The sequence below is a fragment of the Mastigoproctus giganteus genome, chromosome 10 (genome assembly GCF_048544385.1).
Source record: "Mastigoproctus giganteus isolate SK-2022 chromosome 10, ASM4854438v1, whole genome shotgun sequence".
In the NCBI taxonomy this organism is placed as follows: Eukaryota; Metazoa; Arthropoda; class Arachnida; order Uropygi; family Thelyphonidae; genus Mastigoproctus; species Mastigoproctus giganteus.
This window is the reverse complement of record NC_143584.1, coordinates 218,336,281-218,354,457: the sequence shown is the minus strand read 5'-3', so window position 1 is coordinate 218,354,457 and position 18,177 is coordinate 218,336,281. Positions and strand designations below refer to the sequence as shown.

At 37.7% G+C, this 18,177-nt stretch overlaps 1 protein-coding gene across 1 annotated transcript in view; it reads right to left on the bottom strand.

Moving 5' to 3' along the window:
- Window positions 1-18,177, bottom strand: part of Hmt4-20 (Histone methyltransferase 4-20) — a 126,564-nt gene that overhangs the window by 58,966 nt on the left and 49,421 nt on the right. Inside the window, exon 5 of the mRNA XM_090383283.1 lies at window positions 5,227-5,339. Coding sequence (XP_090239409.1) covers window positions 5,227-5,339 — 113 coding nt within the window. The remainder of the gene's footprint in view (window positions 1-5,226; window positions 5,340-18,177) is intronic.

Genomic DNA, 18,177 nt, shown 5'->3' with positions numbered 1-18,177 from the left:
GAACTCTGGGGAACTCCACTAATAACATTAGTCCATGAAGAGCAATGTCCATTGATCACCACTCTGTCTTCTCTCGCTCAACCATTCCTATATCCATAGCAGCAACCTCCCTTAATGCCATACTGCTCCAACTTGTACAGTAGTTTTGCCACGTGCAACAGTATCAAACAGAACTTTCCTGAAATCCAAGTATATGATATCAATATTATTTTTTGCATCCGGTTACTTTGTGACTTTAGCATTAGCATGGCCACATGATGCAAGAAAGCAAGCTTATATAGCATCAGCCAAAAAAACCCCCTTATTTCATCCATCACCTCGTTCCAAACGTTTGTAAAGTTCTGCCTTGAATCCATTTAAGCTATCAACTTCTACAATGACAGATGGAAGTTTGTTCTAGCAATCACCCACCTTCTGGCTAAAGGCAAACTTCCACACATCTATCCTACAACCATCTTTCCTCAATCAGAATTTATGCCCTCTCAGGTGATTATTCTGAGCAAGAGGAAGAATCCCATCAGCATTGAGCATGCTCAAACCATTCAAGGCTTTAAACACCTCAATCAGATCACCTCGCAGGTGCAGATTCTCCAGACACTGTAATTTGCAAAACATAAGCCTTTCTTCGTAAGAGCAACCCTTTGTTCTGTTCACTAATCTTGTTGCCCTTCTCTGTACTCATTCCAACAGCTCTACATCCTTCTTAAAACGAGGCCTCCAGACCTGTATACAGTACTCAAGGTGTGGTCTGACCATTGCCTTATACAAGGGGATAATCATCTCCTTATACCTGCTAGAAAAATTCCTGTATATCATTGACAAGACACAATGAGCTACTCTTGCAGACCGTCTGCACTGCTCAGAAAACTTCATATCTGTCTGCACAATTACCCCCAGGTCCTTTTCATTCTCTACCACTGTCAGTGTAGTACCACAGAGTTGATACGTTACTCTGGGATTACTGCTTCCCATATGCAGCACTTCACATTTGTCAATGTTAAACTTCATTTGCCACCTCTCAGCCCATCTGCTAAACTTTTCTAGATCCTGTTGCAGCAGTGTACTGTCATTAACAACCCTGCCAACCTACCTTTGTATCGTCTGCAAACTTGGACATTAAGCCTGATATATCATCAATATCATTTATAAATACAGAAAACAACAATGGACCCAACACTGAACCCTGAGAGACTCCACTAATAACATTAGTCCACGAAGAACAGTGTCTATTGATGACCACTCTCTGTCTTCTCCCACTCAACCATCCCTTTATCTATAGCAGCAATTTGCCTCCAATGCAACACTGCTCCAATTTGTGCAGCAGTCTTCCATGTGCAACAGTATCAAAGGCCTTTCTAAGATCCAAATATATGATATTGAAGTTATTCTTTGCATCCATTTCCTTTGTGACTACATCATTGTATCCAATCAAATTAGTCAGACAAGACTTCCTATTAACAAACCCATGCTGTGTCCGAGCTATAACTGAAGTCTTGTCTAGATGATCCTGCAATGCTTCTTTAACCAGTGCCTCCATTAATTTCCCTGGAACAGAAGTTAATTAACAGGTCTGTAATTACCTGCGTCTCCCTTTGATCCTCCTTTGTGGATTGGGGTCACATTTGCACATCTCCAGTCCATGGGTACCTCCCGAGTCCAGGGAAGCTCTCATAATTATGGCTAAGGGTTTGCTTACTTCCTTTGCCGCCTCCTTTAATATAACTGGTTAGATTCCATCCACCCCAGGTGCCTTTCTCATGTTTATCTTCAACAATTTCTCCTCCACTTTACTCTCAGTTATTACAAGATTATCTAGCTTACTGCCAGAGTTGAATACACCTCTGGCATTCCCTTCCCTGAATAACTCCTCATGTTTGAATGTAGATGCAAAATATTCATTTAGTTTGTTAGCTACCTGAGCAGGATCATCAACAGTTGAACCATCGATATCAAGTGGACCAATCTGAGTAGTATAAAAAATTTTCATACTATAATTTCATACTTTCTGTGTGAAAGAAATGGTGGGATACGTTTTGTGGAAAAAACTGTCATACACAAAAAATTATAATTACAGTACTACAATTACAGCTAACTAGTTTACATTTAAAATAAATGAAGTTATGACCTTACAAATTTTTCAAGCTACTTCTCAATTACCCTCTGTATGAATAAGTATATAACCAATGTAATCCGTGTAACAACAATTCTGGATGCAAACTTTCCAAATCATTGGATGAAATAAGGTGATTCAATTTCACAACCAATGATATCCTTAAATCTCCACACACAGAAGGTTAATGCTATTTATAAAATCAGATACTGAAATTATATATTAAAAAATAAATCTTTATTAAAATTTCCCCAATATAAATAGACATGTACTTACTAAAGCATGCAAAAATAAGATGGCATTTCTTCACCTACTTTATTCAATGTGGAATGCTTGAAAGATGTAGCAATATCCTTCTTTGCTTTCTTCAGGAAAGCTGCATGAAATCTTTATTTTCACAAATTTTTGAATCTTTGCTACAAACATGTGTTCATAGCAAAGATGTTCTTCATTTTAAAATTGAAATGGACTCTAACATCTAACATTTTATCTGACATGGATGTCAAACTCAGTTCCGTTCTTTTTGACAAGACTGAAGACATTTACATTCTGCATTACCGTGAGGAAGTAACAGTGGATAAAAATTTTAGATATTCTACTGCATTTCAATGTTCCATCTGCTCCACAAACACTGGTTAACTTTTTTTGCAGCAACACTACCTTCTGTTTCGTAATGGTTGAAATACCATCCATAACAGTAGTTGTGAATTTTACATATGAAATAGAAGAATTAATGTGCACACATCAAGTATATAGAGGATATCAATATACTGATTTTATTCATGGAGATGGAAAGCAAACCAAAACCAACTAGATAGTCAACCACATGTGATTGACTGCCGATTTTCTTAAATCAAAGTATGAACAGAGTAACGCTTCATTTGGGTTTCATTCACATTAAATTACCATTTTCATGACAAAGTTTTCTTCAAAATTCTTTTCAACTGAAAAAGCTAATGGAAAAGATAATAACTGTACAGCTAACTTGTGCTAATGTTATTTAATTTATTGTGAGTATTATCTATAAGCATAATTATATCAATCATGACTATATGCCAAATAATATTTGGTAGACCTATATTGGAAAGCAAAATAGCAATCTGTATCTGAATAATATAGCATAAACTTGGCCAAAATTTGTTAAAAAAAAAAAAAAAAAAAAAAAAAAATGAAGCTTTTAAATAATGTTATAAAGGATAGAGGTTTTTCATAAAGTTTATGAAAAATTCATAAAAGTTATCATGTATGCATTTGTAGTGCATGCACATTATACAGACTGTCTGAAAAGTTCTGGAAGACTAGCAGCATAAAAAGGAATAAAAGATACTTATGAATTATTAACATTCCATTTCTTAAAAGTACACGTCTCCCCCATTATACCATGAGGTTTGGAGGGGGGCTGTGACCCTCATTATAAGACAACCACATTATAACTGAAGTCTAAAATTTTTCTATAATTCGTTGATTTTTCTAAATATATAAGAATCCTTTTAATGTTACACTATTGAGCAAATGTAGCTTTGTGTTCAGTATTTTTTAACAACTAAAAAATAAATCTCCATGTGAAATGAAGTGAATAGCAAAGCAGTCTTGCATGACACGAATTTTTTATGACATATACAGTACTGTATTTACATTGTGCACAACTGCAAACACACACAAGTTACTGGAAAAGTGACTGATAAAACAAAGCATTCAATACATACAAACAAACAAAAATCTTTTATTTTCAGAAAAAACAAAAAAATTCAAGCAATTTATTTTAACACTTCTTTAAAAAGTGTAATTTTTTGATGACACTAATTGCAAATGCTTTATTTGCTCAACTTCCTACTGTGCCTCTAACCATCCAATCAGTCTCTAAGCCTTGTAGTGCTTCCTCCTGATCTGTGGGAATGTCAACAGGCTTGAAATTGCTTGCAACAGGCTTGCAAGTAGGAATTGCTTTGTTCGATAAACATCCTAAAATGCTTCTTAACTCGATGGGAGGGTATATGTCCGTGGGATTTTTGAGAAACCCAGCTTTCCCCTCTCTCGCCAACACTGGATCATTTGAGTAGGGAAGCCTCCTGCAGTGCAAGATTTGCAGAAGCAAATCTTGCTTTTCTCAGAATTTCTTTCAAAAGCAGGGTGAGGTGAAAAGACCTGCAGCGTATCCAAATGGATATAAAGTATATAAACAATGGCATTATAACTGGGGAGCAGCATAGTCTTCCATCAAATTTATAAATTGTTATCAGCACTTGTTTGAAGGATCTAAATTTAAATTTCAAATTTCATTTTAAACTCTTTGCATCGACAGAAAGTTGAGCGACATTTCGACTTCCTTTTCATCACACTTAACTATTTTTATAATGATCCTTTAATTCATTATATTCATTTCATGAATTAATCCAATTTAGATATTTTTTCTCTTAAATCCTGGATTGCCATACTATTTTGACACTTTGTTAAATAATTACTTTGACATTCTCAATTAACTTTTAACTTGTTTTGTTTTTCTAATTTGTTAATCTGTATAAATGAGTTTTTGTACCTTTTATCCAATGTTCTCACATCATAATCTATAGTGCTGACTTTCACCTTAGTATTTTCTGTATATCCAGAACCTGTACATTCTGCAGGTGCAGTGTAAATGAATAAATATACAAAATGTATCATCAAATGTGTTTGTAGATGATAACGTAACAAAAAATAGTTTCATCATATTCAGACACATGAATCCTGTAATATGTTTTATATATTTATTATAAAATAATAAGTATCACACACAGTAAAATAGTAAGTTTCACACACTTTGATGGTTGACAAAGAGTTCAGTTATACTTTTAACCCAGCTTGAAACAAAATTTAACATTCATTCACTGCTCATTCATTCTTGCACACCAAATGATTATAAAAGGGTATCAAACCTGATCTGGTGGTTGAAAAATGGTAATTTTCCTCCTGTATTAATGAATTAAAGTTCTTTAATTAAATTTTTTTAAAAAATCAGTCTTCAAATTTTTCAGATATAATACTGCAGCGATGAAGCTGCATCTGCTGGTAAAGCTGACTACCAAATTATGATTATATTTTATATATTTAAAAAACTTGCTATATAATTCATTACATACCACTTTTTTGTAGAACAAATCTTTGCACCTACATTGCCTTCCATTGAATATCTATTACATGGCAGAACTTCAAAGCCTGACTCCTTATCAAAGATCCTAAAATATCTAAATATCTATAAAAAAATTTTAAAAAAATTGCAACTTAACATATATTTTAAGATGATATGTCAACACCAAATTTGATTTAATAATAATATCCAAAGATAATGAAATTAACATTTACATATTAATGGAGATTAGCCAAACTAGTGTTTTCTCAAGTAGTAGTATATGTGACTACTACTTGAGAAAACATGGGGCAAAAAGGAAGAAGAAATGGTTACTTCAGTACAATTTAAAAAGAAAAGATATGCCATTAAATGGCATACTCCATTTAAAATTTCAGTTATGAATATTTGATACACTGCAGAATGGAGCTAATGGGAATGTCCATTTGAAAGGGTTCGGTTTGGTTGTTTGACACTCATTTTTTTTTGTCTGCTTTAAAACAAATATCCAATGAATACATAAATACATTTTGCTAGGACATTTACCCATCATAAAATTTCTCTGACTGTAGATTTTATTTCCCATTTGCTTATCTGTATTGATTAACTTCACTTTGGTACTGGAATACTGAATCCCCACTATACACATCATGCTACTGTTTATACTCATTAAAATAAGGTCCATTTTTACATGCATTTGCAAACATATAAAGTGCCTATTGTCTTCACCATTTCTGTCTGCCCACAGGTAATAACTCGATGCACAGTGAATGGATATTCATAAAATTTAACAGAGAGAAATCTAGCAACACACACACACACACAGTTTCAATTAAAATGCACCAGGGTCTATTTGCCTATTTTTAGGTTTAGTCTGTTAGTATTAGTATTATTATTAGTAACGGCCACATGGTGCAAGAAAGCCTATGGCTTATGCTGCACCAGCCAAAAAAAAAAAAAAATCCGAACAAAACAATGATAAAAACAAAAAATAAATAAATAACTAAATAATAATAATTAATAAATAAAAAAAAATAAAATAAAAAATAAATAAAAATGAAATTAAACCTATCATCCTATGCGCTTCCCTTACCCGAAAGTACTATCCAGATGACCTTTGAATTTCCCCAAACTGTCGGCCTCTACCACCCATGAAGGCAACTTATTCCAGTAATTTATAACTCGCTGGCTAAAATAAAACTTCCTGTAGTCCAATCTAAACATTTCCCCCAGTAACTTGAATTTATGTCCCCTAGTTCTAGCATCATTTATAATCTTGAAAATTTTGTCCTCATTCATTTTACTGATGCCTCTCAGAGCCTTAAACACCTCAGTCAAATCTCCTCTAAGGTGTCTAGTTTCCAAACTCTGCAACCCACATATTCGAAGTCTTTCTTCATAAGGACGCCCTTTTGCCGATCTCACCAGGCGAGTTACCTGTTTGTCATTCCGGCCTTTTTTTTTGTCATATTTGGGCTGAAATTTTTTGAATTTGGTATTAAAATTGGATTAAATATTTTACTATTTAGATTTTACACTTTCTAAAAAAGGGAAAGCAAGGTGTCGGGGATTTCAAGGCCTATTGGGAGTTATCATGGAACAAGTAAATACATGAGCTAATAGTAACTAAGAGTAAGAACAGGTGCACACATACATGTTGAGGGGGAGAAGACAGAGAGTGGTAATCAATGGCCACTGCTCATCGTGGACTAATGTTATTAGTGGAGTCCCTCAGGGTTCAGTATTGGGTCCATTATTGTTTTCTGTATTTATAAATGATATTGATGATGGTATATCAAGCTTAATGTCCAAGTTTGCAGACGATACGAAGGTTGGCAGGGTTGTCAAGGACACTATGCTACTGCAACAGGATCTGGAAAGGTTGAGCAGATGGGCTGAGAAGTGGCAAATGAAGTTTAAAATTCACAAATGTAAAGTACTACATATGGGAAACAGCAACCCCAGAGCAACGTATCAACTCTGTGGTACTACACTGACAGTGGTAGAGAATGAAAGGGACCTGGGGGCGGTTGTGCAGGCAGATATGAAGTTTTCTGAGCAGTGCAGACGGGCTGCAAGAGTAGCTCATCGTGTATTGTCGATGATATATAGGAATTTTTCTAGAAGGGATAAGGAGGTGATTATTCCCTTGTATAAGGCAATGGTCAGACCACACCTAGAGTACTGTATACAGGTCTAGAGGCCTCATTTCAAGAAGGATGTAGAGATGCTGGAACGAGTACAGAGAAGGGCAACAAGGTTAGTGAATGGAACAAAGGGGTGCTCTTACGAAGAAAGGCTTAAGTTTTGCAAATTACAGTGTCTGGAGACTAGGCACCGGCGAGGTAATCTGATAGAGGTGTATAAAGGCTTGAATGGTTTGAGCATGCTCAATGCTGATGGGATTCTTCCTCTTGCTCAGAATAATCACCTGAGAGGGCATAAATTCAAATTGAGAAAAGACAGATGTAAGATAGACGTGAGGAAATTTGCCTTTAGCCAGCGGGTGGTTGGTTGGTGGAATAGATTTGCATTCCTTGTCGTGGAAGTTGATAGCCTAAATAAGTTTAAGGCTCAGCTGGACAGGTATTTCGAACGAACAGAGGGGTGAAGTGGAAGTGGTTATTTATTTATTTTTTTTTTTTTGGCTGATGCTGCATAAGCTTGCTTTCTTGCATCAAATTCCTCTACTAATGGTAATGCTAATGCATGGACACCAATGTCAGGGGCACAGTGAATAAATTTATGAAATGAAGTGCTGGTCAAGTCATCAAATGCAAACATTGAGATGTGGTGTCATTCAGATATATGGGATTCAGAAATTGAATACGGGAAGTACACAGTGCAGCTATTTGAAAACGAGACTGATTCTAGAAAAAATAACGATCCCATGTATGAGAAAACTAAGCTTGGTTTATTCAAAGAAATTTCCTCCCTACATGCAATGATCACGAAGCAACTGGAATGGCTGGCGGAGGGCTATGACTGGTATACTGTACAATGTTCTCATCACAGCTCTTTGAAAAGTGTCAACGTCACGAAAATAACAGGGCTTCAGAGGTGCCTTGAGCTATAGGAACAAAAAAAGTCATGCAGGTCTAAATATGATATGGTGAGTGCAACAGTACACAGACTTTTTTTTTGATAGCCAAAATCTCCCAGAAAAATCAGAGCCTTGTGGCTTAGTGCATTGCCATGCAAAACAAACCAACTGTCTTCACCATAATGAGGCAGCACAGACCTACATTATCTTCAAATCTTGGATTATTACGTCACGAAAATAACAGGGTTTCAGAGGTGCCTTGAGCTATAGGAACAAAAAAAGTCATGCAGGTCTAAATATGATAAATATGGTGAGTGCGACAGACTTTTTTGATAGCCAAAATCTCCCAGAAAAATCAGAGCCTTGTGGCTTGGTGCACTGTCATGCAAAACAAACAAACTGTTTTCACCATAATGAGGCAGCACAGACCTACATTATCTTCAAATCTTGGATTATTATAGATCAAATGGTTTCCTTATTAATGCACAGATCTTCTGAAATCATTCAAAGCATTAACATCAGTGATGTGTAATGAATTCCCACACCACTTCAATCAACTCTAGTGTTCAAACCATTTTTGCTAGGTCCAGATGTTCATCGTCTTCCAGTGATTCTTTTCCATGGGCAAAACATTTAAACCACTCGAGCACACATGCACAAGACAGACAATTCTAACAGGGAGTTAAATGATTTTGTAATAACTGAGAGCAAAGTGGAGGAGAAATTGTTGAAGTTAAACGTAAGAAAGGCACCTGGGGCAGATGGGATCTATCAAGTTATATTAAAGGAGGTGGCAAAAGAAGTAAACAAACCCTTAGCCATAATTATGAGAGCGTCCTTGGACTCAGGGGAAGTCCCAATGGACTGGAGATGTGCAAATGTATCTCCAATTCACAAAGGGGGATCAAAGGATGACATGAATAATTACAGACCCATTAGTCTGACTTCTGTACCAGGGAAAATAACAGAAACTGGTTAAAGACGCATCGCAGGATCATCTAGACAAGACTGCAGTAATAATCCCGACACAGCATGGGTTTATTAGGGAGAAGTCTTATCTGACCAATTTGACTGGATAACTATGCATATTTATCTAATGATATTGAAGAAGATATATCAAGCTTAATGTCAAAGTTTGCAGATGATACAAAGGTTGGCAGAGTTGTTAATAACAGTAATGACAGTATGCTACTGCAACAGGATCTGGAAAAGTTGGGGAGATTGGCTGAAGTGGCAACTGAAGTTTAACATTGACAAATTCAAAGTACTGCATATGGGTAGCAGTAAACCCAGAGAAATGTACCAACTTGGAGGTGTTACACTCAGGGTAGAAGAGAATGAAAGAGACCTGAGGGTAATTGTGTAGTCAGATAAGAAGTTTTCTGAGCACTGCAGACAGGCTGCCAGAGTAGGGCAGCTGTCATTGGGTCTTGTCAATGATATACAGGAATTTTGCAAGTAGGTATAAGGAGGCAATTATCTCCCTTGTATAGATTATCTACATTGATTATCTACCTTGAGTACTGCATACAGTTCTGGAAGCCTCATTTTAGGAAGGATGTAGAGTTGCTAGAACGAGTACAGCGAAGGGCAACAAGACTGGTGAGGGAAACAAAGGGATGTTCTTACAAAGAAAGGCTAATTTCTGCAAATTGCGGCATGTGGAGATTAGGGAACTGCGAGGTGATTTGATTGTGGTGGTATAAGGTTTTGAATGGATTGAGCAGGCTCAAGGCTAATGGGATACTTCCTCTTGCTCAGATTATAAACCTGAGGGGGCATGAACTGAAATTGAGGACAGTTGTCAAATAGATGGGCAGAAATTTATCTTTAGCCAGAGGGTAATTGATTGCTGGAACAAACTTCCATCTGACGTTGTGGAAGTTGATAGCTTAAATAAATTCAAGGAAGAAGGGGACAAACGTTTGGAGCAAATGGATGGGAAGGGGTTTTTTTTTTTTTTTTTTTTTGCTGATGCTGTATAGGCTTGCTTTCTTGCATCATATGCCTCTACAACTTCCACTCTTTCTTCTATCACTGATCGAAGACTGTTATATTAACTTGAACAGTAGTTCTTAATATTGTTTTAATTTTGTAATACTGTTAACCAGAGTACCACATGCAATGTGCAAAATTTTATAAATCCCTTGGTTTAGTCTCTGTACTAGGGTACTGACTGCCCTTCTTTATACTGGAGTACTGCTCGCCCCCCATAAAGGATTGTAAATATACAGGAACTCTCCAACTTACAGAAATTTCACTTTACATAAGTTTTTGCGGGACTGAGCAAACTTCAAAAAATCGTAGATATATATTTTGCATCCCACAGGAATAAATGGAGGTATCATTAAAATATCATAATGTGAACCCAATAACACTTTTTTTTTTCTTTTTGTAATTCGTTCCAAGTTTAGCATTAGCATTAGTAGAGGCATTTGATGCAAGAAAGCAAGCTTATGCAGCATCAGCCAAAAAAAAAAAAATAAAGTAAAATAAATAAATAAAAAATAACCACTTCCACTTCATCCCTCTGTTCGTTTGAAATACCTGTCCACAGCTGAGCCTTAAACTTATTTAGGCTATCAACTTCCATGACAAGGGATGGAAGTCTGTTCCACCAACCAACCACCCACTGGCTAAAGGCAAATTTCCGCACATCTATCCTACATCTGTCTTTCCTCAATTTGAACTTATGCCCTCTCAGGTGATTATTCTGAGCAAGAGGAAGAATCCCATCAACACTGAGCATGCTCAAACCATTCAAGGCTTTGTACACCTCTATCAGATCACCTCGCTGGTGCCTAGTCTCCAGACACTGTAATTCGCAAAACTTAAGCCTTTCTTCGTAAGAGCACCCCTTTGCTCCATTCACTAATCTTGTTGCTCTTCTCTGTACTCGTTCCAGCAGCTCTACATCCTTCTTGAAATGAGGCGTCCAGGCCTGTGTACAGTACTCTAGGTGTGGCCTGACCATTGCCTTATATAAGGGAATAATCACCTCCTTATCCCTGCAAGAAAAATTCCTATATATCATTGACAATACACCATGAGCTACTCTTGCAGCCCATCTGCACTGCTCAGAGAACTTCATATCTGCCTGCACCACCACCCCCAGGTCCCTTTCATTCTCTACCACTGTCAGTGTAGTACCACAGAGTTGATACGTTGCTCTGGGGTTTCCCATATGTAGTACTTTACATTTGTCAATGTTAAACTTCATTTGCCACCTCTCAGCCCATCTGCTCAACCTTTCCAGATCCTGTTGCAGCAGCATAGTATCAGTAGTGTCCTTGACAACCCTGCCAACCTTTGTATCGTCTGCAAACTTGGACATTAAGCTTAATATACCATCATCAATATCATTTATAAATACAGAGAACAATAAAGGACCCAATACTGAACCCTGAGGGACTCCACTAATAACATTAGTCCACGATCAGCAGTGTCCATTGATTACCACTCTCTGTCTTCTCCCCCTCAACCACCCCTTTATCCATAGCAGCAACTTGCCTCCAATGCCACACTGCTCCAATTCGTGCAGCAGTCTTCCATGTGCAACAGTATCAAAAGCCTTTCTAAGATTCAAGTATATAATATCAAAGTTATTCCCTGCATCCAGTTCTTTTGTGACTGCATCATAGTATCCAATCAAACTGGTCGGGCAAGACTTCCCCTTAACAAAACCATGCTGTGTCCGAGATATAACTGAAGTCTTGTCTAGATGATCCTGCAGTGCTTCTTTAACCAGTGCCTCCACTAATTTTCCGGGAACAGAAGTTAAACTCACAGGTCTATAATTACTTGTGTCAGCCTTTGATCCTCCCTTTTAAATTGGGGTCACATTTGCACATCTCCAGTCCATGGGTACCTCCCCTGAGTCCAAGGAAGCTCTCATAATTATGGCTAAGGGTTTGCTTACTTCCTTTGCTGCCTCCTTTAATATAACTGGATAGATCCCATCCACCCCAGGTGCCTTTCTTGTGTTTATCTTCAACAATTTCTCCACCACTTTACTCTCAGTTATTACAAGATTCTCTAGCTTACTGCTAGAGTTGAATACACCTCTGGCATTCCCCTCTCTGAATAACTCCTCATGTGTGAATGTCGATGCAAAATATTCATTTAGTTTGTTAGCTACCTGAGCAGGGTCATCAGCAGTTGACCCATCGATATCAAGTGGACCAATCTGATTCATCCCCTTCCTTCTAGAGTTTACATAAGTAAAGAACTCTTTGCTGTTTTTCTTCGCATCTCTTGCCAAGGATCTCTCGTAATCTGCCTTCGCCTGCCTAACCTCCTTTGTAACTTGGTTACAGATCAACTTGTATCTATCATAGGCTTCTGTGTCACGTGTTAATTTGTATGTATCGCATGCATTTTTCTTCTCTGCCATATGCCTCATTAGTTCATCTGACATCCATTTAGGCCTAAACCTTGAACAATATTTCTTAGTTGGTATGTAAAGCCTAGTAGCTTGCAAGATAAGTTCTTTGAATGCTTCCCATTTTGAATTTGCTGTTGGTAACATCATCAGTTGATCCCACTGTATGGAATTTAAATACTGTCTCAGTCCATCGTAGTCGCCTTTACGAAAGCAATACCCCTTCCCTTTACCCCTAATGGTAGTTACCGCTTTGAGTAAATCCCACTTCAGAACACTGTGATCACTGCCACCTAGTGGTTCCTTTATCTGCAGATTCTTAATGCATGAAGAATCACTACTGATAATCAAATCAAGAGTATTACTCCCTCTAGTTGCCTCCTGAACATGCTGATGTAGAAAACAATCATCCAATAAATCCGCAAAAGCCTTGCTAGTGTGTGAGTAACCAGCCCCCAAATTCCAGTCAATATCTGGGAAATTAAAATCCCCCATTATAAGACTCTCTGATTTACTGGCCCACTCTATTTCTCTGTACAGTTTAAGTCCTTGGAAGTTGAAAATTTCTCTATATTACTAAGCTATTTATCTCTCTAAAAGGTCATATTTATAATGGAAATTACACTACCCTTTCGTTGTTATCATATGTTCCCATTATAAGAATCAATTTCGAACGCCTTTGTGATATTTTTCTAAAACACATTTCTGGAGGTCATGACCATAAAGCAATAAAACAATTTGCACTTTCTTGTTTTATTGGTATTTTCTGTTAATGGATCTAATTATAAACGGTAGTAAACTATCTTATTGCATTTGCAATAATACCAATAACTGAAATTTGGTGGGATTTTATGCTATTGTGGTGAAATTTGTTCCCCTTCATTGAAATCTTCAATCATATAGAAAACAAATTTTCAGAAACTTCTCTTCATTCCTATTTACGTACTACAATAATGAAGGGGAAGTGACCAATGAAAAGTGCAAGTGGTGGTAGTGCCAGAAAATGAAACAAAATTGATTTAGAAATGAAGATGAAAATGATTAAGAAGTACGAAGCAGGACAAAGTTTGTCATCTATTGCAAGGGAATCAGGTCTCGCTGCTTCAACAATGAATACTATTTTAAAGGATAGTGCGGGTATAAAAGAACATGTCAAAGGATCGATGCACTTAAGATCAACAGTGTTCAGATATCGAAGATGGAACAGCTGTTAATAATATGGATGAAAATCAGATTCAGAAGCAAGTGCCCCAGAGTGTAATGACCATTCAAGCAAAAGCAACAAGTATTTATAAAGATATTAAGGATAAGTATGGCGACTCCCAACCCAAGTTGGTGGCAAGCAATGGGTGGTTTAATGGGTTCAAGCATCGCGCTCATTTCCACAATGTTAAATTATGCGGTAAAGTCAGCGGTGCTGATTCTACAGCTGCAGAAAAATTGTGATGTGTTGGAAAAAATTATTGATGATTTTTTTACTGTGGTTATTCAACGCAGCAAATTTTGAACGTTAACAAGACTGCTCTGTATTAAAAAAAAAAAAAAAAAAAAAAAATGCCGGATCGAACATACATTGCCAAAGAGGAAAATACAATGCCAGGTTTCAAGGCGTCAAAAGATAGGGCTATGCTCTTCTTTTTTTTTTTTTTTATGCAAACCTCAAACACGAGAGGTATTAGAACCTATAGTACTTAGTACCGTGCTTGGGTTTGAGGCTTGGGGCTAATGCAGTGGGAGATTACAGATTAAAACCACTGGTTGTGTACCATTCGTGGTCCTTCAGGTTGTCAATTCTTTCAGATATACCAGACAAGCTGTACTTGCTACCTGGCAGTCTAAAATGCAGATGGAACTGAAATTCAGGTGACACTCAAGTCAAATGGACCCAATTTGGCCAAGTCCAGACAGTCTGTAACAGCCAAATCCTATGCTTGCACCTTCATGATGGTGGGACTGTTAGTAATCCTGGGTATAATACCCATGTGGAAGCACACTGTGGGTGACCACCCAAGTGTGAACCAACGTCAGCAAGGGTCAAGGTGTGGCACCCACACATGGAGGAATGCTGCCCCTCTGTGTTACCAGGCAATACTAGGTGGTAAATGACTCTCATCAACCAGTGTAATACCACCACTTTCCTTATTGGAGGCTTGAAGTGGTGGAACCCATGTTTAGTCTCCAGAGCTAAGTTCCGGTCAACCTTTCCCATCTCTTCCATCATGCAGTAGGACTGATGACTTTTGAGGTTACGATGGACTTCATATCGAAATCCAATCGTCCTTACATTTCAATTGTACAGCTCTAAAAAGGTGTTCGAAGGCCGTCCGCTAGTTACTACATGGGACCGAACCTATTGGTAACTCTCTAGGAGTCTTCCGTATCAGCTAGTGTATTATCTTGCTACCTCAACTCTGCCAGATAGTGACTGGAGGGAGTCAGAGTAGTTTTGTATGTGGTGGGCATTGTTGAGGTCACGTTATGTCAAGGATCTGGGTATATTCTTACCATGTGTACACCATATCTAAAAATTTCATTACTTCATTCAGCATGTCCCCCCCCCACACACTTTTTCTTATTATTAAGTACACAATGAATTGTCAAAGTAAGAGAGTAAGATTATTTGTGAAGAGATTTAAAACTCCCAAAAACACTTCCTAGTTTATTTCATAAATATACGTGGTCTCAGTTCTAATCACAATGATGTCCATTTCCACTTGCAGTCTGCCAAACCCCATGTACTTTTTCTGACAAAAACTCACTTATCGGTTGAATCAACTACTGCTCATCCTCAGTTGCCCAAATTATTCGCTGTATGATTCTTTCGCCTCAAAAGTGGTACTTGTGCATATGTCTGTTCCGATATTCCTGTCAGAGACTTGGTAATTTGGAATCTCCTCTTTTTGATCTTCACTGGCTTAAAATCTCTCTACCTCATTCTCTCAAATTCATCTGTTCTCACTACCATTCTCCTAACTGCACTATTCACTTGGAGCTCTTTGACTTCCTCTTTGCAACTTTACTTTCTCCAGTACAACTTTCTTAAAGGTAAGTTAAGTTTCCTTGGTGATTTTAATGTTCACAACTGCAGCTGACTTCTGTTTTCTAGTCACACTGACCCACCTACCAGATAATCCTAACCATACAACCAACACGCTTGATCTTTTTCTCACAAACAATTCTTCTAAGTACACGGTCGAAGTGAGTGGTCCTTTAGGCACCTCGGATCACAACATAGTGATTGTCTCTTCTCCAATAGAACCTTTATCTCATGGCTATTCCCAACATCATATCGTTTGGCATTACAAGAATTCAAAATGGGATGACCTGCGAGATTTCTTTTCTTTTTTTTTCCTTGGTTGGATTACAGTTTCAAAACTTCTGATGCCAACGTTTGCTCAGATCCTGTCAGTGAAATTATTCTTGTAGGAATAGAATCTTTTATTCCACACTCCACTTTAAAATCTCATCCTTTATCTAAACCTTGGTTTTCCAATAAATGTGCTACGGCTGTTCAAGAGAAGAATGTTGCATATCGTAATTGGCTTGTTTCCAATTATTCAGTTACATTTCCTGCCTACCACAAAACTCGTAACAATTGTAAAGCAGTTATCAATCATTCCAGACTAGATTTTGAACAGGCTAAGAGTAGAAAACTTGCTTCTTGCCCTAATGGTAGCCAAGCATTCTGGTCTCTTGGCTGCAACCTTTGCCCATCTCTGCTCCTACCTCTGTCAAAACCAGATGATTCTGTTTTCACTTCAGCCAAGGATAGAGCTGACCTGCTAGCATCCCATTTTGCTTCCAACAAATGTATTAATGATCTTGGAAAAACACCTTCCACCATTCCCAACATGCTCCATTCAATGCCTCCTGTGGTCTTTTGCCAAAAGGATGTCAGAGGATTTTGACGAATCTTGATGCTCAGAAAGCTCCAGGTCCTGATGGTGTTTCTCCACTTGTTCTGAAAACCTGTGCTCCTGATATTACTCTTGTTCTTTGCCACCTTTTTTTCACTTTCTTATTCCACAGGTGTTTTTCCTTTTGCTTGGAAATTTGCTCATATCCAGCCAGATCCTAAAAAGGGTGACAAATCCCTCCCATCCAATTACAGTCCTATTGCAATCACTTCTACTCTTCCTAAAGTAATGGAGAAATCAATTAACTGCCAACTCTTAAACTCCCTAGAAACCTTCTGTCTGATCAACCATCGATCCACTGGTGATATTCTGGCTTATGTTACTCATTTATGGAAAAATTCAATGGAAAAGTTTGGTGAAACACAACCAAGCTTCCATCTTATGGTTTGCCAACTGTTTTTTGTAATTGGTTATCCAGTGCATCTACTGTCACTGACGGTGTCAGTAGATGGCTCTCTGTCTTCTAACTTCTCCCCAAGGTTTAGTTCTTTCCCCCTCCTTTCCTCTTGTATATTAATGACTTTCTTCCATTGACGGGAAATCCTACCTACAGTTTTTCTGATGATAGCACATTACATTCCACTTTCCAGTGGAAGAAACTTTGCCCTGCTCAATCAGCTTCAATGTCTCGAATATCTGGTATCAATTCCTTAAATGCTGATCTCCAGGTAATTCTGCAGTGAGGCAAAGAAAACTTAGTTGATTTCAATCCTTCTAAAATTCAGTCTTGACTTATATCTCCCAAAAACGATTTTTTTGCTCCTATACTTATCTTTGGTGACACTTGGATTTCTAGGCAAGATGATATATCTCTTTTTGGGATTACACTGACTTCTAATCTCTCTTGGCGGTGTCCCCAAAACCTCTCTCGGGCTTCTAGATTCCATTCTGAAGAGGGCAGTTAGGTTAATTAATGACTTAGCTCTAACAGAGTTTCTCCACTTGCTGTCTCGCAGATGTACTATTTCTGCTGCATGCCTTTTCTACAGATACTTCTGTGGGCGCTGTTCTTCTGAATTGGCTTTATAATTCCCGCTCTCTCTTTCAAAACAGTTAGAACACGTGCTGCAACCAGCCAACATCCATTTACTGTCCAACTTCAAACTCATAGAACCAACTTTTCATCTTCCTCGTTTATTCATTCAACTGCTGTTTTCTGGAACAACTTTCCTTCATACGTATTTCCTGAAAATTACAGTCCATAGAAGTTCAAGTCTAACATTAAAATCACCAAGGAAAATTACTTCACTGTTAGGAAAGTTGGACTGAAGAAAGTCAAGTTGCAAAGAGACAAAGTCAAAGAGCTCCACGTCATTGGTGGAGTTGGAAGAATGGTAGAGACAACAGATGAATTTGACACAATGAGGTAGAGAGATTTTAAGCCAGAGAAGATCGAATTGGAATGTCTGTTCCAATGTTCCCTGTTAGAGACAGGGAATATCGGAATGGACATATGCACAAGTACCACCTTTGAGGTGAAAGGAATCAATACAGCGAATAATTTGGGCATCTGAGATGAGCAGTAGTTGAATGAACCGATAACTGAGATTCTGTCAGAAAAATTACATGGGGTTGGGCAGACTGCAAGTGAAAATGGACGTCGTTGAGATTAGAATTGAGACC